We start from the raw sequence: 26,977 nt of genomic DNA, 5'->3' as shown, positions 1-26,977 counted from the left end.
CAGCTCTCACTCCACTATTATAATCAGGCTCTAGAGCAGGTTAAGATAGGAGGTTTGTTGGACGAGATCGGGGATCCAGGTTGGTCTGTTGCCTCCCTGGTGCTAGGGTTCGGGATGTCTCTAATCGAGTTCACAGAATTTTGCAAGGGGAAGGTGAGCAGTCAGAAGTCATGGTCCATGTGGGGACCAATGACTTAGTTAGAAGTGGGGATGAGGTCCTGAAACAGGAATACATAGAATTAGGCAGAAAGTTAAAAAAACAGGACCTCTAAAGTAGTAATCTCTGAATTGCTGCCGGTGCCACATGCTAGAGAGGGTATAAATAGGAGGATGTGGAGGATGAATGTGTGGCTAAAGAGTTGGTGCAGGGGGCAGGGGATAAGATTTTTGGATCATTGGGATCTCTTCTGGGGAAGGTCGGACCTGTACAAAAGGGACGGACTCCACTTGAACTGGAGGGGGACCAATATTCTGGCAAGCAGATTTGCTAGAGCTGTGGGGGAGGGTTTAAACTAGTTTGGCGGGGGGGGGGGAGCAGAGTTTGTGAGCAGTGTCTAGGGTGCATGGCCACTTGGTTAAGAATGATAAAGATAACAAAGGAAGGATGGAGGTTAAGGTAAAAGGTGGAAAAGGGAATATATGTGAGGGTCATTCTCTGAAATGCATGTACTTTAATGCAAGAAGCATAGTGAACAAGGTATATGAGCTTAGAGCATGGATTGGCACTTGGAATCATGATGTTGTGGCAATTAGTGAGTCCTGGTTACAGGAGGGACAGGACTGGCAACTTAATATTCCGGAATACAAATGTTTTAGATGTGATAGAACAGGGGGTAAAAAAGGGGGAGGAGTTGCTCTGCTTGTTAAGGAGGACATTACTGCCGTGAGGTGGCAGGATGGTTCGGAGGGATCGTCCAGTGAGGCTGTTTGGGTGGAATTGAGGGGTGGAGGAGGCATGAGGGCACTAATAGGAGTGTATTATAGACCACCAAATGGGCCAAGAAAATTGGCGGAACAAATTTGTAAGGAGATAGCATATGTGTTTAATAAACATAAGGTTGTGATCATGGGAGATTTTAACTTCCCTCACATTGATTGGGATACCCATACAGTAAGAGGGCTGGATGGGCTAGAGTTTGTCAAATGTGTACAAGATAGTTTTCTTAATCAATATGTAGAGGAAACGACTCGGGATGGTGTAATACTGGATCTCCTGTTAGGGAACGAGATAAGTCAGGTGTCTGAGGTTAATGTTGGAGAACAAATTGGGTCTAGTGATCACAACTCTATTAGTTTTAGGGAAGAGCAAAGAAGGGCCTAAAGTTGAGGTTTTGGATTGGAGAAAAGCAAATTTCGAAGGAATAAGAATGGATTTGGGGAGTATTGAGTGGGACATGATTTTTTCAGGAAAGGATGTAAATGAAAAATGGAGAGCATTCAAAGAAGAAAATTTGAGAGTACAGAGTAGATATGTCCCAGTGATGATCAAAGGAAAGGCTGGAAGTCATAGGAAGCCTTGGTTTTCGAGGAATATTAGAAATTTGGTTAGGAGAAAGAGGGAAGTGTACAAGAGGTATAAACAGCAGGGTGCTGAGAAATTGAAAGAGGACTGCAAGGAGTATAGAAAAAATCTTAAGAAAGAAATTAGAAAGGACAAAAAGAGGCATGAAGAGGCTTTGGCAGGCAGAGTAAGAATAAATCCAAAGGGTTTCTATAGGTACATTAAAAGTAAAAGATTAGTGAGGGTTAAAATTGGACCACTTGTAGATAGAGAGGGTAGGCTGAGTGAGAAGTCAGAGGATATGGGGGAAATTTTAAATGATTTCTTTTCCTTGGTATTCACTAGGGAAAAAAATATTGTACCAGTGAAGTAAAGGAAAAAAGTGGGGAGGTCATGAAACATTTAAGGATAACCGAGGAGGTAGTGATGGCAGTGTTACAAAAGATAAAGGTGGATAAATCTCTGGGTCCGGACAATGTATTCCCAAGGACACTCAGGGAGACTAGTGTACAGATAGTGGGGCCATTAACAGAGATATTTAGGATGACACTGGTCATGGGGTTAGTGCCAGAGGATTGGAGGGTGGCTCATGTTGTTCTGCTGTTTAAGAAAGTGTAAGCCTGGAAATTATACACCTGTGAGTCTGACGTCTATGTTGGGTAAGTTGATGGAAAGTGTTCTGAGGGATGGCATTTACAAATATTTGGATGAACAGGGATTGATAGGTAGTAGTCAGCATGATTTTGTCAGGGGTAGATCATGCTTAACAAACCTTATAGAGTTTTTCGAGGGGGTTACGAAAAAGATTGATGAAGGGAAGGCTGTGGATGTTGTCTGTTTAGACTTTAGTAAAACTTTAGTAAAGCACCACCTACGGCTCCTAGAACGCTTCCACCAGCGTTGTCTCCGCTCCATCCTCAACATCCATTGGAGCGCTTACATCCCTAACGTCGAAGTACTCGAGATGGCAGAGGTCGACAGCATCGAGTCCACGCTGCTGAAGATCCAGCTGCGCTGGATGGGTCACGTCTCCAGAATGGAGGACCATCGCCTTCCCAAGATCGTGTTATATGGCGAGCTGTCCACTGGCCACCGTGACAGAGGTGCACCAAAGAAAAGGTACAAGGACTGCCTAAAGAAACCTCTTGGTGCCTGCCACATTGACCACCGCCAGTGGGCTGATAACGCCTCAAACCGTGCATCTTGGCGCCTCACAGTTTGGCGGGCAGCAACCTCCTTTGAAGAAGACCGCAGAGCCCACCTCACTGACAAAAGGCAAAGGAGGAAAAACCCAACACCCAACCCCAACCAACCAATTTTCCCCTGCAACCGCTGCAATCGTGTCTGCCTGTCCCGCATCGGACTTGTCAGCCACAAACGAGCCTGCAGCTGACGTGGACTTTTTACCCCCTCCATAAATCTTCGTCCGCGAAGCCAAGCCAAAGAGAAAGCTTTTGACAAAGTTCCCCACAGGAGGTTAGCTAAAAAGGTAGAGGCATTAGGTATAAATAAGGAAGTAGTGAAATGAATTCAGAAATGGTTGGATGGGAGGTGTCAGAGAGTAGTGGTAGAAAATTGTTTGTCCAATTGGAGGTCGGTGACTAGTGGAGTTCCTCAGGGATCGGTCCTTGGTCCACTATTGTTTGTTATATATATTAACGATCTGGAAGAATCGGATAAGTGAATTGGATAAGTAAGTTTGCAGATGATACATAGATTGGTGATATTGTGGACAGTGAGGAAGATTACCGTAGCTTAAAAAGAGATATAGGAAAGCTAGAGGAGTGGGCTGAGAAATGGCTGATGGAATTTAATATGGATAAGTGTGAAGTGTTGCATTTTGGAAAGGCAAATCTAAATCGGTCATATACATTGAATGGTAGACAATTGAGGAGTGCAGAGCAACAAAGGGATTTAGGAGTTATGGTAAATAGTACCTTCAAAGTTGATACTTAGTTAGATAGAATGGTGAAGAAGGCATTTGGAATGTTGGCCTTCATAAATCGGAGTATTGAATTCAAGAGTTGGGATGTTATGTTGAAATTGTACAAAGCATTGGTGAGGCCAAATTTGGAATACTGTGTGCAATTTTGGTCACCAAATTATAGGAAAGATATAAACAAAATAGAGAGAGTGCAGAAAAGGTTCACGAGAATGTTGACAGGAAGTTAGGGTTTGAATTACAGAGAAAGGTTGAGCAGCCTGCGGCTTTTTTCTCTGGAGTGTAGAAGATTGAGGGGGGATTTGATGGAGGTGTTCAAGATTTTAAATGGGACAGAGAGATTCAAATGCATAGGCTTTTTCAGTTAAGAGTGGGGGATATTCAAACCAGAGGCCATAGTTTGAGATTGAAAGGGAAAAATTATAAGAGGAACATGAGGGGAAATTTCTTCACGCAAAGGGTGGTTGGGATGTGGAATAAGCTTCCGGTGGAGGTGGTTGAAGCAGGAACGTTATTTACATTTAAGGAAAGACTGGATAATTATATGGAGGGGAGAGGATTGGAGGGGTATGGACCAGGTGCTGGTCAGTGGGACTAGGAGGGTGGGGATTTGTTCTGGCATGGACTAGTAGGGCCGAACTGGCCTGTTCTGTGCTGTATATGGTTATATGGTTATAATGAAGATACTTAAATAAAAACAGAAATAGCTGAAAACACTCAGCAGGCCAGGTAGCATCTGTGGAAAGAGAAAGAGATTGATTACTTTAGGTCTGAAATGTAGCCTCTGTTTCTCTTTCCTCAGGCACGCACTGATTTGCCAGGTATTTCAAGCATTCTCTATTCTTATTGCAGAAGTTCAGAATATGCAGTTTAAAATGTTTTTTTACAGTAGGATTTTGCTACATTTCCACACAAGTTGCAGTGGAGGATAGGAGCAGCAACAGAAACTTTCCCATGTTGTCACGTCCTTCTTTAACTCTGATCATGAAAGCCTCCCATGCAAATAAGAGGATGTCAGCCAAGAAAAGAAGCCAGTAACAAAATATGCACTGTGGAAACTCCCTAACCTGCATGCTTTATGGACAAGGACTATTCTTCCTATAGAGGAGAGGCTTAGCAGACTCCACAGCAAAGGGAACAGAGAGAAGGGAGAGATTTGATGTGGCGAATTGAGATTATGCCAAGGGATGATTGAACAGTGAGATTTAGAGTTTTAATACTGTGGATTTATAAATAAGTCAGTAAATAAAGAAAGGATTTGCTCAATTGAATCTAATAAAATCTGATTTATAAAACATTAGTTTATCATCGAGATTTGGATCTCTTCATCTTTTAAGGAATATATTTGAGTAATTTTTTTTTTACATTTGACATCCATGTAGCTGGTAACCAGGAAGCAATAAATTTATGGACTGGGGTGGGTGACAGTGTTGCTACCTTTGGAATACCCCAGTAGGACACGTGCTCAATGGCAGTCTGTCCCTTAGGAACTGTGGAGTAAAACACGATAGTCTGCAGGCACTATGATTGGAGTAAAAACACAAAGCGAAAATTCAAATTTCTGAGGTGCAAAGGGACTCAGGAGTCCTGGTGCAGGATACCCTAAAGGCTGACCTCCAGGTTGAGTCGGTGGTGAAGGCGAAAGCAATGTTGGCATTCATTTCTAGAGGGATAGCATACAAGAGCAGGGATGTAATGTTGAGACTCTATAAAGCACTGATGAGACCTCACTTGGAGAAATGTGTACAGTTTTGGGTATCTTATTTGAGAAAAAATGTGTTGGCGTTGGAGAGGGTTCAGAGAAGGAAGATTTACTAGAATGATACCAGTGTTAATATAAGAGGAATGATTGTTGATGAGGGGGGAAACCTCATAGAGGCATTTAGAATGCTGAAAGGTTTGGACAGAGTAGATGTGGCAAGGATGTTTCCCTTGGTAAGGGATTCTAGAACAAGATGGCATAACTTCAGGATAAAAGGCCGTCAATTTAAAACAGGGATGCAAAGATATTTCTTTAGTCAGAGGGTCATGAGTCTGTGTCACTTCTTGCCATAGGTAGCTGTGGAAGGGAGGCTATTGGGTGTATTTAAGGCAGAGATTGACAGGTATTTGATTAGTCAGGGCTTCAAGGGTTACAGGGAGAAAGCCAGGGAGTGGGGTTGAATGGCGGAGCAGACTCAAGGGGCCAATGGGCCTGCTTCTGGATTCTTATGACAATGCTGGAGAAACTCGCCAGGTCAAAAAGCATACTTTCGGGACTCAGCCCTTCATCAAAGTACGAGCAAAATTTAGGTAGGCACCTGAATTGCTCAGGAACTACAGCTTTGAAAGGGGGAGATTTTGTCCTAAATTTCTGCTGTTCTTAGTGACCCTTTCTCACCTTGGCAACTTCAATTGATGGTGGGTGGTCATAATTACTGAGGGAGAGATTGGCCAAGGTCCGAGAAACAAGGGGAGAAAAGCATTATGGGACATGATCCTTGTGGATATGTAGACTGACCATTTTGGCCTTGCCCACTTGTTAGCATATTCATATCCCTGTACATATGAATGTAACAAGGGCATAATTGGACTCCGGGCTCAGACACACCAAAGACCTGAACATCACAGCCTTATTGAAATAGAGCAACTTCAATAGAAGCACTTTAGGAATTAAGTTACGGGGAAAGGGTTAACAGATTGGGACTTTATTCCCTAGAGCTTAGAAGAGGGGAAATTTGACAGAGGATTACAAAATTATGAGGTATAAATAGAATAAATGGAAGATGGCACTTTCCAGTGAGCTTGGATGAGATACAAACCAGAGGACATGGGTTAAGAATGAAAGGGGGAAACATAAGGGGAATTTCTTCACTCAAGAGTGTGGAACGAACTAGCAGCTGAAGTGGGGATGCGGGCTCAATTTTCATATTGAAGAGAAATTTGGACAGCCTCATGGATGGGAGGGCTATGGAGGGCTCTGGACTGGGTGAAGGTCAGTGGGATTAGGCCAGTGGTTCTTAACATTTATTTTTCCACTCACATACCACCTTGGATACCATTGGTGCTCTGTGGTTAGTAAGAGATTACTTAAGGTGGTGTGTGAATGGAAAGAATAAGGATGAGAACCATTGCTAGGCAGAATGATAGTATGGCACAGACTAGAAGGCCTGAATAGCCTGTTTCTGAGCTTTAATGTACTATGGTTCTATAAAACATGGCAAACACACTGTGAAAGTGCAGAGAGACATGGAAACAAGTACTGAGGAAATCATCAGAATTATGAAGAGGTCGTGAGGCAAAATGGGACAGAGAAATGAGGAGCACTGTGGAGTGGGGAGGGTAGAGAGCAAGGGTCAGTGAGGGGGCTATCAATAGGCAGGGTGCTGGGTGTCTTGTTGAGATGGGGTGACAGGGACGACAAGAAGAAAAGACAAGTGTGTGGAGATAGATGAGGACCACATGAGAGAGAGGGGGAAGGGAGCATTGCAGAAGGAGAGTGAGGGACAGAGAGTACAGTGAGGTAGAAATTGCTGTAGGAGTTTGGAGAAGGCCCTGAAGAGGTTGGAAGATGGTGGGACCACTGGTAAGGAAGGAGGAATGAACATTAGGGAGAAAGGTAAAAGTGATGATTGAGCACTGAGGATGATCAAGGGAATGAATGAAAAAGGGGGAGAAATAGTGAATGAGCATTAGAGAGTGAGTAAGAGAGGACCTGGGAGAGGGCAATGCCATTTTGCAAGAGTTTGTGTCTTGTAACTCCAGTGACTTTGATTTTGTTTGTACATTTACTTTCACCACACACGTGTCCACGAGATCATAGAGTCTTTGAGTTTTACAACACAGAAACATGCCTTTTGGCCTAACTTGTCCATGCTGACCAAGTTGTCCACATCAGTAAATTCCATTTGTCTGCAATTGGCCCATTTCGCTCTAAATCCTTCCCACCCGTGTACCTGTCTGAATAACTCTTCAATGCTATGATTGTACCTGCCCCTCCCACTTCCTTTGGTAGCTCATTGCATACCCCCACCATCCTCTGTGGAAAAAGTTGTCCCTTAGATCTTTTCTAAAAAAAAATAAATTTAGCCATACAGCACAGTAACAGGCCCTTTCGGCCTATGGGGGCAGTGCCGCTCAATTGCACCCACTTGACCTACAACCCCAGTCTGTTTTGAATGGTGGGAGGAAGCCAGAATACCTGGAAGAAACACACGTAGAGAGGGGGGAGAATGTACAAACTCCTTGTAGACAGCATAGGATTTGATCCTGGGTCACTGGCCCTATAATAGAATTGCACTAACCGTGCACCCATCTTTCCTCTCTCACCTTATGACCTCTAGTTTCATATTTCACTGCTGAGAACGAGAATATGTATGGCTCCCACTTTTATATAGCTCTTAAAGGTTACCCATCAGCCTCCTACACTCTAGGGAGAAATGTCCCGTGTCCCAAAGATGTGGTGGTAGTGTCAGGAGTAGAGAACTCTATAAATCTTTGGTCAGACCACACAGAGTATTGTGATCATTTCTGTTCACCTCATTATAGCTATGGAGAGGGTGTAGAGGAAATTTACTAGGATGTTGCCTGGATGGGGAAACAACTCTAATGACGCAAGATTAGCAGAGCTGGGACTTTTCACTTTGGAGTGTAGAAGTTAGTGGCAAAATAAATCAAAAGGGAGTCAGGTTGATGGGCATGAAAGAGAATGATTTGTAGGTGTATATGGGATTAAGGAAAAGGGGAATGTGCTAGATGAGCCTCATGGATGGGGCAACAAATATCCTCCTCCTGTTAATGGAGTGTGTGAGCACTGGGGAGTGAGTTGGGGAGCATTGGAGAGTGAAAGAAGGAGCACACGAAGAAGAGAAAGAGTACCAGAGAGAGAACGAGTGCCATGAAGTAATGGAGCGGCAGGAAGAAGTGACTGAGGGAGCATGGGGGGAAGGTGGGGAGAGAGAGAGAGTGAGAAAGAAAACACCAATGAGCACCAGGAAGTGAGTGAGGAAGCATTGGGGAGTGAGAGAGGGAACACAGGAAAGAGAGAGTCAACAAATATGAGGGAGCACAAGGGAGTGAGTGAGGGAGCTTTGGAGAGAGAGAGGGAACACTGGAAAGAGTCAATAAATATAAGGGATTGAGTGAGGGAGAAATGGGGAGTGAGAAAGGGAGGGAACACTGGAGAGAATGAGCCAATGAACATGAAACAGTGAGTGAGGGAGGGTGCTGGTCTGTTTTCAGTAGAGACCTATTGTGGGGCTCATCAGCTGTAGGCATTACCCATGGGACCATCAGTGCTTGGCGAGTCGATTTTGTAGGCTCATTCAAAGATTGGAAGAGAACTGATTTGGGAACCACATTCCCAGTATCTGCAGATTATAGAAATTAATGGCCATGGCGACAGAATAAGTGATGGGGGCAGATGCGTATCGCTGAAAAGTGATGCTGCAACTGTTTAAGGCATTGGTGAGGCCAGGTTTGGAGAATTGTGTTCAGTTCTGGTCTCCAATTATAGGAAGGATATAGATAAGATGGAGAGGGTGCAGAGAAGATTTACAAAAATGTTGCCTGACTTACAACATCTAGAGCACAGAGAAAGATTAAGAAGACTGCGACTTTATTCATTGGAATGTAGATGGTTGAAGGGGATTATAATAGAGGTATTTAAAATTATGAAGGGAATAGATAGACTAGACGTGAGTAGACTCTTTCCCCTGAGGGCAGGGGAGGTTGGAACAAGAGGGCATGAGTAAAGGGCAAGGGGGAAAAACTTTAGGAGAAATGTTAGAGGATGCTTCTTCACTCAGAGAGTGGTGGCAGGATGGAATGATCTTCCAGAAGAGATAGTTGCGGCAGGGTCCGTTATGCCATTTCAGAGAAGTTTGGATGTGTACGTGGATATGAGGGGGTTGGAGGGATATGGGCGGAGTGTGGGAGGAGGAAACTAGTGGAGTGGTTCATGTGAACCGGCATGGACTCGAAGGGCTGATATGGCCTGTTTCCGTGCTGTAAACTGGTTAAACATATGGTTAATATGTCGGTCAGTTCGGGGTCTTCAAATCTCATGCAAGATCAATGTGCTTCTGCTCTGTGAAAGGCAGGTTAGATTGTGCTATGACAGGAAACTGTTTATGTCAATATTGATTCCACACTGATCCACTTCTTTTCCCACAAATCATGACTCTTCAACTGCATGCTGTCTATAACACGGCAAATGCGAACTTCCTGCTGAGTTCTAGTGGGGAACGCCTCGATTTGCCTAATTTCATCAATACTTGATGTACTTTTGCTTCACTGCTCCATGTACCTAATCTTGATATGCTGGATGCCTGGCGTGTTCACTTCACACTTTCAGATCTTCAGTCACAAAATGAGACTTGATACTCCGTGACAGTGCTGCGGGAGGGCTGTATTCTCTCAGGTGCTGTGTGTCGGCTGGATGTGGAATTGCAACATCATAAAAGATGCAATGAGTCTATTCTACATCAGACAAGGGACCAATATTTTTTTATTTAACATCACTAAAATAGATTATCTGTTCCTAATAACATTGCTGTTTATGGGAGTTTGCTGTGTTTCATACAATAGTCGCCAGACTCTTAAAAAGTTCATTGGCTGTAATACATGTTAAGAAAATTGATTTTGTAAAAGGTTCTATCTAAAAACAGGATCAATCCATTCCCCTCTCTCTCTCATTCTAGCTATCGTCAGCAATGTTGATTGCTTCAGTGGCTTCCATCACTAAATAAATTCCACACTTACTGTGGCTGTTATTTCTACAGTGGAACATTCAGCCTTTTCTCAAATCCCATTAACTTGCCACAGGCTGCGAAGACAGCCACAGGAGGCAGCCTGATGAGAGCAGTTACCCAGTGGGTTGAGGGTACATTGCTTGTGATTGAAGTGCACAATGAAACCTTATGAAAGCTTGTCTGACAGGCTGACTCTGATGGATGATTTCGATCTGCAAAGGTTGGTGCACTGGCTGGGGATAGCTGGAGATCGGTATTTGTACCACTCCTTCCACTGCCTATAAATGTAAGAGGCTTCACCCACACCTCCTCCCTCACCACCATTTGGGGCCCAAAACAGGCCTTCCATGTGACGCAACACTTCATTTGTGAATTTACAGAGGTCATCTACTGTTTCTGGTGTTCTTGCTGTGGTCTCCGCTGCATCGGAGAGGCTGGATGTAGACTAGGAATCGCTACTTTGAGCACCACAGCTCTGTTGGCCGCCATGGCGTGGATCTCCCACTGGCCACCCATTTCAATTTCCCACCTGTTCACTTGCTGGCACGTCTATCCATGGACTTGTGCACTGCCAGACTGAGACCACCCGCAAATTAGAGGAACAACACCTCATTATCCAGGTGGCATTAGCCAGGTGGCATTAACATTGACTTCTCCGGTTTCCATCGATAACACTCCTGTCCCATCTTCTTCCCCCATCACCTCTCCTCTAGCACGTGTGCTCTCTCTCTCTCTTCCCTTATCCCTCGGTCTCCTTTCACAGAGCCAAAATCAATTCTCATCTTTCCTCTTCAAACCCTTGGTCTGTTGGTCTGTTCTCCTACCCCTCCCATTCTTCCCCCTTTCTTTCCCCAACCTTTAATTCGGGACAGCATGGTTGGTGTAGTGGTTGTGGTCAGGACCGGAGTTCAAATCCCGTGCTGTCTGTGAGGAGTTTGCATGTTCTCCCTGTGCCCATGTAGGTTTTCCCCAGGGCCATCCGGTTTCTTTCCACCATTCAAAACGTACTGTGGGTATAGGTTAATTGGGTGTAAATTGGGCGGGATGGACTCATGTGCCAAAATGACCTGTTACTGGGCTGAATGTCTAAATTTTAAAAATTTAAATAACTTTAAAAAAAATGCTTGTCTATTTTCCCTCACTCTTGAGGAAGGGCTTAGGCCTGAAATGTTGGTAATATATCTCCTATGGACGCTGCGAGACTGGATGAGTATCTTCAGCATTTCTGTGCTTTGACAACAATCACTGCATCTGCAGACTTGTGTTTTACTCAACTTGAGAGATCTTCCAAACTGTGGCTTAACTCACAGCAAGTTGCTTTCATCCATCCCTCCTGGATGTGTTACTTGAGTTGGCTCCCAGTGTACAATAATGGACTCAGTACGAAAGATTTATTGTCAGACATCATTTACAACCCTGAGATTCTTTTTTCCTGCAGGCAAGGCAGAATTACTACTTATTGGTAATGCAATAAACAACTACATAGCCTATACATGTAAACAAATGAAGAAATGTAAATAGATAAGAAATGTCAAGAAACTGACTAACAGAGAATTACAACATAAAGTGCAAGAGTCCTTAAATGAATCCCTGACTGAATTTGTTGTTGAGGAGTCTGATGGTGGAGGGGAAGCCGCTGTTCCTGAACCTGGTCGTGCGAGTCTTATGGCACCTAGACCACTTTCCTGATGGTAGCAGCAAGGACAGAGCATGTGTTGGGTGGTGTGGGTCTTTGATGATTGCTGCTGCTCTCCCTGTCGATGTTCTTGATGGTTGGGAGGGTGTTGTCTGTGATGTCCTGGGCTGTGTCCTCTACCTTTTGGAAGGGCTTTCTGCTGAGGGGTCCCCATACCAGATGCTAATGCTTTGGAAGCAGCTCAGAGAGAGTACACTAATACCTGGAATGCGTAATGAGAAAAAGGTGGGAAAACTAGGAGTTTAAAAGATTGAACAAATTAAAAACCTGCTCTTTGACTGTCTTGAGTGGATGAGGAGTGGATGTTAACTAATGTTTAACTAGGGGTCCATTGCTTAAAGGTCAGGAGTTGCCTATTTAAGACAGTTGAGGCATAACCTTTTCTCACAGAAGGTTGTGAGTCTTCAAAAAGCCCTTCCAAAGGTGAAGAGAGCAGAGTTTGCAAGAATTTTAAGTCAGAGGCAGATAGATTCAAGGGGATGAAGGGTTACAATCATTAGCCATAATATTATAAAATGGATATGCAGGCGTGTGGCCTTTAGTGACTTCCTAATTTGTTTGTGTGCGTCACGTATTACAGTTCCATCTCTTTCCACACAATAACATAAGAAAAGGCCAGAAAAATAATATCAAATTCCTCCAAGTCTGGTTTTATTAGACAGAGATGCGGCTGTACTAGTTGCACCCAGTGAATGTCACCTCCTCTCTTCGTAAACTGTGAACTGATTTTGACAATAAATTCCCACCTGTGATATCAGTCATCAGAAAATGTTTTGGAAATATGTCAATTTTCTCTTTCACTCTCCTTCTATCATTTCCCTGTTGTTTCAGTCCCCTCTATTTTCAATCCAATGACTTCAGCCTTCTTACCTCTTTTTTTCGTCTTCTTAGGCCTCATAAGCAGAGGAGAGAAATATCTGCCTTAGTATTCTGATGTTGACAAAGGCGGTTTCTTACACAGAACTCAATTCTATTACTGATGTCCCAATGTAAAGTTATGGAAATGTATTATAATGAGTATTATTAATATTCAGTTATTAATGCGACACTCCACCCAGCAGAGGTTGATGGCATCAGGTTTTTGGTGATAAAGTAACCTGGGTGTGAGCAGACATAAGATTACAAGGAAGATGTGCATCCTTTCTATTTTAAAGGTGAACTGGTTCTAATAATTGTTGGCCAGCGAACTCGCATACAGGAAAAAGAGTACTTTGTATTATGCAAAGTCAAAGTTCATAGGTCATGGTTGATCCCATCCCTGACTCCCCTCATTGGCTTTTCCCTGGTGATTCATCTCACAAGCGCCTTACCTCTCTCTCTCTCTCGATCGTCATATGCCTCGCTGTTGAACCATGGTAATTCATAAGTACCTTTTGGCTGTAATATGCTGAGGACGTGAAAAGCCTAGCTCAAATACATAGAACATTACAGCACAGGCCATTCAGCCTTCGATGTTGTGCTGACCTATATATTCCTACCAAAAAGAGTACTAAATCCTCCCTACCTCCAATCCCTCTTTCTTTCGTCCATGTTCCTGTTTAAGAGTCCCTTAAATGCTCCTAATGTTTCAGCCTCCACCATTGCCCTGCCAAGCCATTCCAGGTGCCCACAACTCTCTGTATAAAAAAAAACTTACCCCTGATGTCTCCTCTAAACTCCCCTCCTTTCACTTTCTACATACTCCCTCTAGTGCTTGCTTTTCCCACCCTGGGAAGAAAGCACTGGCTGTCCACCCTGTCTATTCCTCTGAGAATCTTATCGACCTCTATTACGTCATCTCTCATCCTTGTTTCGTAAGACTTATTTTCCAATCCAGGCAACATCCTGGTAAATCCCTTCTGCAGCAAACTATCAACTTCTCGTAACAAATGGATACTCGATGGAGATACGAGTGGTCCATCAGTACCTATTGAACCATTGTCAGTAGTTGGCATTTTCTAAGGAGGGTCACTCATATATAGCCTCTTAATTCCAGTACTGACTGAGGCATTTTTTTTCCATAGCATTCAAATCTAATTCTGCTGTGCCAGCATAAAAATTATGGAAATTTATTGTAATGAGCATCATTAATATTCACTTATTAACCTGACACTTCAAACTGCAAAAGCAGAGCCAGTCATATTTGTGATGACAAGGTAGCATGACCCAGTGCAGACATGGAATTTTAACAGTAGAAACAAACCGTCTTTTAGCTTTGGCTCTGGGCCAGCCTGAGGTGATAGGAGATGCTATAGGAATGCAGGTGTTCCCCATGTTTGTGCAAGGGTTAAGCTGGCAAAGTGCCCTTTTCCGACATGAGAGCAGTGTTTCTTCAGCCTGGATCCATCTCCTTGGATTGCAATCAGAAGCAATAGGAGCCAATGAGGTGGATCTGATAGGCAGTCCAGAAAATAAAAGGCTCATACACATTACATGGCCCTGTGCTCAATCAAGATTAGATTCCCTCATGCAGTGATAATGGGAAAGTAGTTTCACTTAAAAGGGATTTTTGTTTCTCTGATTGTATTGCGGAGATAGGTTAATGGGAGCACAAATTTACTTTTCACTATTTTCAGAGGAATTCCCAGCTTCCCAATCATTTTCCCCATGTCCAGGCCTTTGGGGAGGGTTCCTCTGGGACTATAGATGTGTCTGAAACAAAAGGAATAATCTCCAATTTTTCTTCTCCAAGGAGATGATAATTGACAGTGCTTTATTCAACTGCTGTATAACCACTCTCTTTGCACATATGTGATAATCAGAAGGGTTGATATTTTGGACCACAGCCCTCAGTTAATAAAGGGTATTTTGCCTTCATAATGCCAAGGTCACTTTCATCACGGAGCAGCTTGCATTTATAGGATTGTTGGGAATACTCTCGGATTTGGAATAGATTGTCTCGGCCAAATGGCCTCCTCCTATGTCAAAGGACAATGCTTATGCCACTCCATCAGGCTATTACGTCCAAGCCCCCTATCTTCTCTCAGTGATAGGAGTAAAATGCCAAAGTCTGCAAATGCCATGATTGAAGTAAAAACACAATGCTGGAGAAACTCACCAGGTCAGACAACATACTTTATATAGCAAAGATAAAGATACATAACCAATGTTTTGGGCTTGAGCCCTTTATCAAGGTATGAGCAAAATGTGGGCAGGCAACCGAACAAAATGGTGAGGGGAATGGAAGGGCAGAGGGACTTAGCTCCAGCTCACAGGCAAGACAAAATAGGTTGATGGGGGGGGGGGGGGGGGGCGGGGGGAGGGTAAAACACGAAAGTCTGCAGATGCAGTGTTGGAAGTAAAAACACAATGCTGGTCAAACAGTGTCCTTTATATTATCAAAGATAAAGATACTTAACCAACATTTCAGACTTGACCCTTTCATTAAGGTGATAAGGGTGAAACACGATAGGAGACAATAATATATTGGAGACGTTTCGGGCCTGAGCCCCTTCAAAGAAAAATCGAAAAATGCAGAAGCGGAACATCTCAGAATTCAAGCAATGGGGGAGGAATCCAGACCAACAAAAGGAGACAAGGATGGAAGAGATGACGGGCTAAGCAGGGGGTTGGGTTTGAGGAAAACTAGCGAAGTTGATGTTAACGCCATCCGGTTGGAGTCAGAAGATAAAATGAGGGAGGAGGAGGAAGGGCAGGGGGAGGAGCACTGGCCCACAGGCAAGAGGTAGTAGGTGGATGAGGGAGAGATTAAGTGATGTTCTCTCCAGAACACTCCTAACCCTCTCGGGAAAAGCATCTTTTGAACCTCTCTGACTACAGGATTGCAGCACAGTTCTTCCTTCCAGCTAACTCTGCAAGGTCTGTTCATGGGAAATGTCAGTCTAGATTTTGTGTTTAACTTCTGGGACACTCTTCCTTGTCAGACATGAGAATACAAATCACCAAACTAGGACACCTCCTGAAGCAGAAAATCTGTTGGCTCTGTGGCTATCTCAGCATCAGTGGACAGTTGAACTGGGGTTCCTAAGGCCAGGCCAGTAGAAAGAAGTAATTGAAAGGCAGCAGAAGAAATTGGCTGTCGATTTGCTGGACTTCTGGTAGTTTGTTATTGCTGGCCCATGCCTGATAAACTTCAAGGTTTTTATTGAAGTCTGCAACATCCCAAAGCACATCAAACCACTCATTGTGAATAGTTACCACTAAAGAAGGTCCTTTAATGGTTTACGACGCAGTCGGACGCGGAATCCATTACTGAGTACATTAAGAATAATGCTTGTAATAAAGCTGTGATTCAATTCGTATGCTAATCTCTTTCTAATAACCATGGCAAATTTAACTTAGCATGCAAAAATAATGCACCTTGCATTGCATGACAGTGGTTTTAAAGAATGATCAGACAGTATCACAAGCTCCTTTCTCAGACAGAGGGAAGGGATAAGGTTTCTGAAAGGTTTTGATGTTGAATTATTTCCACTTTTGTGGAATTAAATACAATGTGGCAACTATTCAATTGAGCAAGGAATTCATGAGGAATACCTCTCCAGAAATGGTGGAGAGGGTGTGGAATTCACAAACACAAGGAGCAATTGAGGTGCTCTCTGAGAAAGTAGTCCTTTCTCCCGCAGTCAGTTTAACCCCCTCCTGCCCCCACCCCAATCTGGTGTCCTCAGTCCCAGTAGTTTCTCTGCCCCCTGCCTCCCATCCCAGTGTTGCCCTATTTCCCACAGTGTCCTGGTGTCATAGCTTCACCCATCCCATTCAGCTCAGTATTTCTCTCCTCTCTACTATTCTTACCAACTCCTCATAACCTCAGGCTCAGTGTTACCCCTGCCCCCAGTAACCTCGCTCTGTTTGTTCACTTCAGCACAATGCAGCGTTCATCTTGAACGAAAATAAAATGTCTTTTAGATATCCTTGTATGCTGGAACTGTCTGGGCCAGTTATTGACTGATCCATTGGGAACAGGCGTAGCAGAATCAGCTGGAAGGAGGAACTATACTGCAACCCTCAAGCTCTTCCTCCTCTCTAACAAACACTGTGGAGGTTGAGAGCTGTGGAAGGCTTCCAACTGAGCCCAAACGTATTATTTCACACACTTATCCTATTACCAAGTTGTACTGCAGTTGAGTGAAGCTTTAATGATACATTCCTCTTCTTGGCAGATTTTAATTCAGGCACTGGGGCTCTTGTTCATTGGTTCATGTTGTCACTTGGCCAGTTTCACTGATCCTCCTCCTCTCCTGGGTCCATGTGTACATAAGATTTAATGAATGCCTTAAAAGGAAAAGTGTTGTTGCAAAGTCATTGACAAAATGGGTTCTCATTCTACTAAGTCTGGAGTTTTTACCCACACAAGTGTGAAGATCATGTATTTTAGCATGTCAATTACTGACAGAGATCTTAGGAGTATTAATGTACGGAGAGACCTTGATGTTCAAATTGATAGTTACCTAAAAATGGTGACACAAATGGATAGGATAACGAAGAAGGTGTTTGGTGTGCTTGCCTTGATAGATCAAGGCATTGAATGTCGGAGTTGAAATGTCGTATTGCAGCTGTACAAAGCATGGTTAGGTAAAGAGTACAGTCTGGTCACTCCGCTGCAGGAAGGATATGGTTGAATTATAAAGAATGCAGAAGAGATTCACCAGGATTTGGGGACTTTCGCTACACAGAGAAATTGGATAAGTTTGGTTTGTGCACGCTGCAGTGTAAGATCATGAGGGGCATAGATAGGATTGATAGTGTCTTTATTGGATAGGGGAATCTAAAATTAGAGGCCATAGATTTAAAGTGAGAGGGGTGAAATATAAAGGAGATCCCCAGGGGCAGGTATTTCCACAGAGATTGGTGGCTAGATGCAACAAGCTGCCAGATGAGGTGGTAGAGGCAGATACAATGTTTAAAAGGCATTTTGGACTCGTACTTCAAGAGGATAAAAGTGGAGGGATATGGGCCAGATACTGGAAGACAGGACATTTAGATAAGCATCAATCACCAAGTGCATGAGTTGGGTTAAATGGGCTATTTGTGTGCTGGACGATTCAATAATGTGATACTACCATGCTGTACATTTCATGCCACTTATCCTACCCAAACCTCGTTAATTTTATTCTTCCAACATTCCTATAAGTGCCCCTCAGATTTTAACCCATAATCTGCGTGGAGTAAAACCCCATTATCTTGAAATTCAAGCAACTGGCAACCTTAAGCAGCCGACAAAAAAATTGAGGAAAATAAATACATAGATATATAGAATAAATAAAAATTTAAATAAATTGTAAAAGTAAATGCTCTCCGAACCGAAGTAACACATGAACCTTTTGGTGAAGGTGGGAACAGACATTCAGCCAGTGGAGTGTCTTGGTCGTGCTTAGCTTGTATCAACTGTTTGAATAACGAGTGAAACAGCAATGGCGTCGCCCAGGATCAAGAGCTGGTTAATGCTGTTCGCCGTTTGGTGACTCTCTTCAAGTGACTCTTTATCCCTGCATTGTAAGAGTCTTTATCTTTATTAGTATACTATTAAGTATATTAGAAAGGCTTTATCTGTAAAACTTGGGGAGAGGGGGTTAATTAAAATGTTATTGTTCATCTTTCGGGCGGCTCAGTGGAGGGGAAGGAGCCTATAAATGCAGCACTAGTTAAATGTTTTCAAAGAATGTGACTGAAAATAAAGTAAAATGCCATATAAAGGTTTATATATTCAGGCAAGTGAATTTTTTTCAGTGTAAGTACAGTCTTTTAAACTGTTTATTCTTAATGCAGATGTGTTAGTTAGGCATTGTAAGAGTGAGTCTCAAGCAATTGGAAAACTCACTTATCTGGCACTGACCAATCCCCAAAGGTGCAGGATACCAGGAGTTTTACTGCATTAGGGGAAATTTACAGTGGCTAATAAACCTACAAACCCACATGTTTATGGGATGTGGGAGGAAACCAAAGCAACTGGAAGAAGCTCACGTTGATCACAGGGAGAATGCACAAGCTCCAATCAGACAGCACCCAGGTCGGGATTGAACCTGGATCACTAGAATCGGGAGGCAGAAGCTTAACCAGCTGTGACATTATACTGACCACAGGGTTAGAATGGAGAATTCCAGAGCTTAGGGGCAAAGCAAATGAAGGCTAGTGGATTGATTAAAATCAAGAGCAACTGTACAAAGTGAAGGGAGGAAAGTTTAGGGGCGACATCAGGGGTAGGTTTTTTTTAATGCAGTGAGTTGTGGGTGCCTAGAATGCCCTGCCAGCAGTGGTGGTGGATGCTGAAGCATTAGGGGCATTTCAGAGACTCTGAGTCTGACACATGGATGATGAAAAAAAGAGAGGGTTATGAAGTAGGAAGGGCTTAGTATTTTTTTGATAGGAATATATAGGTCAGCTCAATATGAAGGGCCAAATTCCCTGTATTATGCTGTCATGTTCTGTGTTAAAGGCCATGCCAAAAGATTAGGCTCTGATCTATATAGATCCCTTGGAAGGTTGTAAGTGTGACAGAGATATCAGAGGTAGATGTGGGTGAGATGAAGGAAGGAATGATTGGAAAATAAGAATAAAGTCATCAAGTTTTCATACAACTAATTGCTGGTGTGTGGTGGACTCTGGGCAGTAACAATGACATTCTTAATCCTCTTGGGTATTCAGCAAAGCAGAGATTTCCAGGGGGCTTGACATGATGAATGAGGAAAGAATGCCTTCCTTCATGAGGGATTCCACAAGTAGGGGGCATGGATGAAAAGAAAGGATTGTAAATATTTTTAATTCTTCTCCCCCACCACACCCCCCCCCCCCGGCCCCCACCACGCCCCTGTCAGATTTTCTTTGGATCTGTTGGGAAATGCAGCTTGTGTGAATCAGGCAGAAAAGTTGTGCTGAGGCCAAGATCAGATCGTACTCATTGACAGAATAAGCTTGAGGGCCATTTGTATCGACTCTCCTTCTATTTTTTAGGCTCAGATTTTATGTCAGGATATTTATAAATTAGCCCACTATTCTTGGTTTTTTTAACATCCTCTCTACCTCAATTGTCCCAATTGTCAGAGACTGCATGTGATTGTCACTGAGGTTAATTTATTATGTGTAATGATCTCCCCTTACTGACCCAACATTGTATCCAGTCCAACAAGTTTACAATTTTACAGTTTTCATCCTCGGCTTCCAATCCCACCAGGGTCTCACCCCCTCCCCATTTCTGTTACTCCTTCTAGGCTTGTATCCTTCGCAAGGAACTCTGACTTCTGACCCGTCTTCTTGCCTTCCTCTTTCCTCTCCTTCCGCCCCACTGCTTCAAACTTACCTGACCAAATTCTGCGTCAGTTTCCTCATGCTTATGTTGACAGCATGTTTTGGTTGATAAAGGTCTTGGACGAGAACTTTGGGATGTGATGGTCTACCACATTAAAGACTTTGTTATTGCTGTACATAAGAAGCGTTTTTCTGTTTTTCAGTACCCTGCACTTTGCAACACTTTTCCCTGACTTACACGTTTGTTTTATTATTTGCACTACCTATTCTAAGTTATAGGTTGACTTGCCTGGATAGTGTGCAAAACAAAGTGTAAGATCTGTATCTTTGAAAGTGTGACAATAAGCAATTAATATTAATTTATTTGGCCTCAGCAGTTCTGTTTACCTTTTTGGACAAGTCGTGAATCCAACATAATTGTTTCTCTGACTACAACCCAGGATCTGAAGCCATTTGTAGATGCTTAGGGTTGGGCTTGGCATGGGCTCTGATGGTGTCCACAGTTACGCCTCCCTTTATCTCACGCGAGCCTCTTTTTGTTTCTCAGGTGCACAAGGAAGGATAAATGCAAACGCTCCACCGAACTGCGGAGATTCACCTCAGACATCAACCAATGTGTGCAACTCAGTGTGAGCCCCAGTAACATCTCTGTCTCTCAGTACAACGTCGTGGTAAGTATCTCCATTCCCACACCCACCTATGTCGTTCAAGCAGTTATCTGAACGTTCTTTGTTTCCTGACCCAAATTTTTAGAAGTGGGATGAAATTTGCAATTGCTTCAAGGAAAAAAAGTAGGCTCCACCCAATAGGAAGGAGGTGCAAAAATGATTATAATGCAGGCTGACCAGGGTTCTGACTGGTTTAGGAAAAAGCAAATAGAATATCTGTGTTGATACACTTTTCAAAATGCCAGCACACAATGAAGTGATTTCACTGGTGTAATGTGGGAAACATAGCAGTCATCGTGTGGATAACAGGCTCCCAAAGCCAGCATCAAAGAAGCAGCGATGGGTGCAAAAAAACAATCTTCAGGAGGAATTCAGTGGGCCAAGCAGCATCAGTGAGAGAAAAAATGATGAGCAGAAACATTCCAACCTGAGGCATGGTCACTTCCTTTTCCAGTCACTAATGCTGCTCGACCTACTGTGTGCTTCTAGCAGATTTTACGTTTTTTTTGCTCGGATCTCAGCATCTACAGTCCCGCGTGTATCTCATCAGAGTTGGGAGTTGGTTGAAGGATGACTGTTGACCAGAATGCAAAGGTCATCTCCCCTTTGGTGCAGTTATAGGTTACAGTACCAGCGATCAGAACCAGGGTTTCAATCCTATACTGTCTGTAAGAAGTTTGTATGTTTTTCCCACGTCTGTGTGGGTTTTCCCCGGGTACTCCAGTTTCCTTCCACCGTTTGAAATGCACCTGGGGTGTAGGTTAATTGGGTGTAAATTGGGCGACACGGACTTGTGAGCTGAAATGGCCTGTTAATGTGCTGTATGTCTAAGTTAAATTAAATCTGGTCCCAGACTACTCTGAGCCCTTTTCCAATGACGTGGGAGCATTGGGAATTCTACTGTATTTTCTTTCTTCTTCATGAACTCCAATCTCTTCACCTCTTTCCCCCCCCTCATCTCTTCTCTCTCCTATCATCTCACTCTCTCTTTCCTCTTGCCCTCTCCTCTCCCTCCATTCCCTCCACTACTAATCCCACTTTTCTATTAACCATTCATTGTTCCTCCACCATCACCTTCTTTCCTGTCACCTGGTCTATTGCCTTCCCTTCCTCCTCTGTCACCACCCCTCTCTCTTTGTCACTTTGCTCCCGCCCACTCATTTTTCTTTCCTCCATCAAACTTTTGTTCTTTCAGTCACCTCTCTCTTCCATCACTTCCCATCTCCATCTATCACCTCGCCTTATCTGCCTTCTCTCATTGCTTCATTTCTCCTCAGCTGTTTCCTTCACCCTTCCTCCATCACCTGTCCCTCCATGTCACTTCTTCTTTGTTTCCTGTTCCACCATTCCGTCTCTGTTTCAGTCATTCCTTCCATCTGCAGCTCTTCTTATTCCACCGAGATCATGCCTCAATATCTACCCTTCCTTCTGCCTCACCTCTCCAATACATAATTACTCCCCCTCCCCTTTTTCACTCCCCCTCCCCTTTGTTACACCCCCTCCTCTTTGTTACACCCCCTCCTCTTTGTTACACCCCCTCCTCTTTGTTACACCCCCTCCTCTTTGTTACACCCCCTCCTCTTTGTTACACCCCCTCCTCTTTGTTACACCCCATCCTCTTTGTTACACCCCCTCCTCTTTGTTACACCCCCTCCTCTTTGTTACACCCCCTCCTCTTTGTCACTCTCCCTCCTCTTTGTCACTCTCCCTCCTCTTTGTCACTCTCCCTCCTCTTTGTCACTCCCCCTCCTCTTTGCCACTCCCCCTCCTCTTTGCCACTCCCCCTCCTCTTTGCCACTCCCCCTCCTCTTTGCCACTCCCCCTCCTCTTTGCCACTCCCCCTCCTCTTTGCCACTCCCCCTCCTCTTTGCCACTCCCCCTCCTCTTTGCCACTCCCCCTCCTCTTTGCCACTCCCCCTCCTCTTTGCCACTCCCCTCCTCTTTGCCACTCCCCCTCCTCTTTGCCACTCCCCCTCCTCTTTGCCACTCCCCCTCCTCTTTGCCACTCCCCCTCCTCTTTGCCACTCCCCCTCCTCTTTGCCACTCCCCCCTCCTCTTTGCCACTCCCCCCTCCTCTTTGCCACTCCACCTCCTCTTTGCCACTCCCCCCTCCTCTTTGCCACTCCCCCCTCCTCTTTGCCACTCTCCCCTCCTCTGTCACTTCCCCTTCTTTACCATCACCTCTCTTCAATCTTCTCCTGTTATTCCTTCCTCCCTCTTCAGCCAGCTCAACAGCTAATCCTCTCGCCTCTCCATTCCATCTCCTCTTTTCCTCCTCTCCCATTCCCTCGCCGGTCATCACCTCTGATATCTTTCACCCCCACCTGATCTATCATCTTATCCTCCCAGGGGACAGGCCTCTGTGATCTTGCATAACCACCTGAAATGCCAGGTCTGCTCATTAACCCACGGCACCATCCAGTCAAGTGTGAGCAATTCTTTCACTCTCGGCTGGAAAGATGAGGCCAGAATTGTCCACATCAATGATCCATAATGAAATATAGCCAGGATCTAACCTCACATCCACTGCAGATATCTACGTGAGGCACTGCCTCCAGAAGGCAGCTAACTTAATAAAGGACCCCCCATCACTCTTATCACAGCTTCTTCTCCTTGCCACCATACAACAACAGCAATTACAGCACAGAAACAGGCCAGATCAGCCCTTCTAGTCCATGCTGAACACCTTCTCCCACCTAATCCCATTGACCCGCACCCAGTTCATAACCTTCCATCCATATACCTATATCCATCTCTCATCTATGTATGCACCTATTCAACTTTTCCTTAAATATTAAAATCCAGCCCACATCTACCTCTTTGACCGGAAGCCCATTTACCTTTGAGTAGGAGGTACAGAAGCCTGAACTAGTACCCCTAAGTTTAAGAACAATTACTTTCCAACATCTCTTGAACCTCCCCTTGTTATATTAATCAGAAAGAGCTCAAATAACACAAAAGGACTATCTTCCCTGTTGCAAGTCACTTTTTTTTGCGCTGTTTGAATGTTTTGAATGTTTATTCTCTATTTTATATATTTATTGCCCCTTTTAATTTCATTCAATTATGGTAATTGACTATTATAGTTTTTCTTTACAAGCCCTTGTTCAGTTACAGCAAGTGAGAATTTCCATTGCACAATGGTCATTACACTGGACAAATATTTCTTTTTTCAAAAGGTTTACTTTCTGGAAAAAAAATTGGAGATTTTGATAAACAACTTCAAGCTGAACACAAAGATCATTTCAGATTTGCTGTATCACATAGGAAGTTGGAGAAACATTAAATTTAACTTTATTTAGCATTGCTTTATTGCTTAATGATGCTGACACATTGTGTTAGTTCAACTGACCTCAAAATGTTTTGCCATTGATTTTCGTTTGTACTCAGCATCTGATGCCTCTTGTATCAGTGTCCAACATTAGTCTTCCAGCATTGATGGATTCCAGTTGCCCTGATACCGCTTTTCCATGGTTGCAATGTCCTGGTGAAACCTTTCATTATGTTTGTCAGCAGGAAAGAAGTTCAAGTGTGAATCCAGAAAATGAATTTTCAATGACATTTTCAGTTCATGGTTTTGTGTGCTTGAAGTAGACTTAAAATATGACAGGAAATCACAAAATTAGAATATATCTAAAAAACAATACATGATAGGAATGTTTTAAGTTGATTTTCATGATCAGTAGGCCACGATCCATAAGATACACTCAAAAGTGTTCAGGAATAAAAATCTTCGTGGTCCAGTGCTATCAAATCGATCATTCCAAAACCAAACCAATTCTCCCCGTGTTCTTCCCATAACTGTTTCAACTGCTGAATGGTAATATTTAATACACAGCATTTTGAGCCTCATTTCTTCCATTTGAAAGAGATCCTGGCTTCCCATCATTTCCATTGCTGCCCTTCTCACTCAATGAGAAGAGGTTTGTTCCAGGTGTCTGGCTGGCTCTGTTTCTTCACTCTCTGCAGCTATGTAGGTTTTGGCAGGTGGAAAGAGGAGTGGAAATTGAGAGCTTCCACTCTACATCTATGTCAGTTGCTGAAGCTGATATCCAGCCACGGGTAATTTTAGCAGGAAATGGGAAAAGGGACAGTGTATTATTTTAAAACATAGGTTATGAAATTACACCTTGCCAGCTTCCATTTGCTGATAAAAAGTGACAGGCTTTGTATTCCAACAGCAAATTATTTCTCAGCACAACCTGCCAACATCACTTGCTTTGAATTATAATTTGGGGCCGAAGAGAAGAAGGCCTCTCCAATCTATGGTGGAAATTATAAGTGACAGGCTATTATTTTCAGGCCTTGAATTCAAGTCGCATTTCCCAGTTTTTTTTTTAAAACAGGACAAATAAAAGGCGTGTGTATGTGTCTGTGTGGATGTGTCTGCACACATTTTTGTGTCTACGTGCGTGTATGTGTATGTATGCCTGTGCGTGTGTGTATGCATGAGTGTGTATCTGCGCACACGCGCATGTGCTGTATATCAGGAAGGGACAAACCAAATAAGAAAGCCTTGTACCTGAGCGCAATTCTTGAGAAAATTGACTGCTTATTCTTTGGACCTAGTTGAGAAATGCCATGAGCAGAATCATTTGTAAGTCAGCAGGGATTCTCATTTGAGAAACTCCATTGGAAGAAAATATGAGAAGAATGCATTTCTGTGACAGTAAGAAGGCACTGGAGAAAGCTGTGGAAAGCTCCTGGAAGAACAAATAATGAAATGACTTTTTCATCCAAGATGAACTAATACAGGTGTATTCTCTTTGCAAAACTAGACCTTTCCTACGGAACCTTTCTTAAGCCAAAATGCCTGAAAGCGGAGAAGCAATTACCATTGATTTCTATGGGAAAATTTTTGAGACCTAAAAAATAACCCACCAAATCATACCAAATAACACACAAAACCTAAAATAACACTAACATATAGTAAAAGCAGGAATGATCTGATAAATACACAGCCTGTACAAAGTAGAAATAATGTATGAAAAGTTAGTTTTACTTACCAGAATCAGGAAGACAGCGAGTTTTGACCGCCCTGCCAGCTGTGTGCTGACCGCCCTGCTGGCTGTGTGCTGACCGCCCCACTGGCTGTGTGCTGACTGCCCCGCCGGCTGCCCTGTGACCATCCCGCCGGCTGTGTGCTGACCACCTCTCCGGCCACTGGGATGCTCACACAGCCTCTATAATGGCTTGCATTTTTCATAAAAGTGAAAACCCTTTCATAAAAGTAAACATGGCTTTCTCTGTAAAAGCAAATTTTCATAATTTGAGTATTCGTAAAACGGGGTGTACCTGCAGTCAATCAGCATTTCTGGCCAGGCCCCTTCTTTGAGATTTCTAGACTTTGGTCGAGGTTTCCATTGTCACTTTGTCTGGGGGATGAGCAGTAATATTCATCGTGGTGTAAACAACCAAAATCACCAGCCAGTATGATGCAATATCATACTAAACTCCAGCAAAGGAAGAGGGGATTCGGATCATAGAAATTTATGTCTGGGATGTTGATTCAGATCAGTTCAGATTGATAAGATCAATATCTCTTTCTGTCTTGTTTAACTCTTTATGTGTAATTAGTTTGTGGAGTTTAGGTCTTCCAAAGGATATTTGTAGCCTTACCTTTGACTACCAAGGACCTAAATGTTGGAATCCCCATATGCAATAAGAACCGAATTTCATCCTTTGGTTCAGAGGAGGTTTCTTTGGTCATAAACATAGGCAAATCGACAGTATCAGTAAACAGATCATACATAATTGAAGATTAATTCCCAACTAAACAACACAAAATCAATAATGTATCCAGGACAAACCACTCAATTGCTCAAACTGTACATTGCACCTCCCTAATGATGTTCCTTAAAATCTCTTTGACCAAGTTCACCTTCTTTTGGAGCTTGCCAACAAATTTTACGTGACATTGCTCCAATGTTGTTTTAAATTTGTCAGAGGCGCAATATAAATTAAGGTTATTATTAAGACAGGTCAAAACTACCCTCATTTATCTGAGAAATAGATAGACAAGGACAGGGTGTGGGATTGAGTCTAAGGGGTGATGTTGATCAGAGCAATTGCGTTGTTTTGCTCTGGCTGTCCTGTGCAGAGTCGTGTTTGCACTTCCATTGCTGGCCTGATTCAGCAGGGCCAAAAGCTAACCCAAGATGTTAAGAGTGGCCTTCCATGCCAAAGAAAGGGTTGAAGTGTCCACTACAATCAGAATTTCCATATCTATGCCAAAAATCTTTTCTCTGCATCAGA

General features: G+C 43.4%; 1 protein-coding gene and 1 long non-coding RNA gene across 7 annotated transcripts in view; one reads left to right on the top strand and one right to left on the bottom strand.

The window, feature by feature from the left end:
• The window catches only part of plxna4 (plexin A4), a 544,272-nt gene that overhangs the window by 325,787 nt on the left and 191,508 nt on the right, over window positions 1-26,977 (top strand). For all 6 annotated transcript variants that reach the window (XM_069908052.1, XM_069908051.1, XM_069908053.1 and 3 more), the window contains exon 6: window positions 20,602-20,725. In XM_069908052.1, the coding sequence (XP_069764153.1) occupies window positions 20,602-20,725 (124 nt within the window). The remainder of the gene's footprint in view (window positions 1-20,601; window positions 20,726-26,977) is intronic.
• LOC138748235 (uncharacterized) lies at window positions 12,500-22,167 on the bottom strand. Its single transcript, XR_011347890.1, has 3 exons — window positions 22,027-22,167; window positions 16,919-17,084; window positions 12,500-12,763 (listed from the first exon to the last, which is right to left on the bottom strand). It is a non-coding gene; the product is annotated as an uncharacterized lncRNA (long non-coding RNA).

The sequence above is a fragment of the Narcine bancroftii genome, chromosome 13, assembly GCF_036971445.1.
Source record: "Narcine bancroftii isolate sNarBan1 chromosome 13, sNarBan1.hap1, whole genome shotgun sequence".
Lineage (NCBI taxonomy): Eukaryota > Metazoa > Chordata > Chondrichthyes > Torpediniformes > Narcinidae > Narcine > Narcine bancroftii.
Note: the sequence above shows the minus strand (reverse complement) of the source record. Positions and strands in the feature narration are given on the sequence as shown.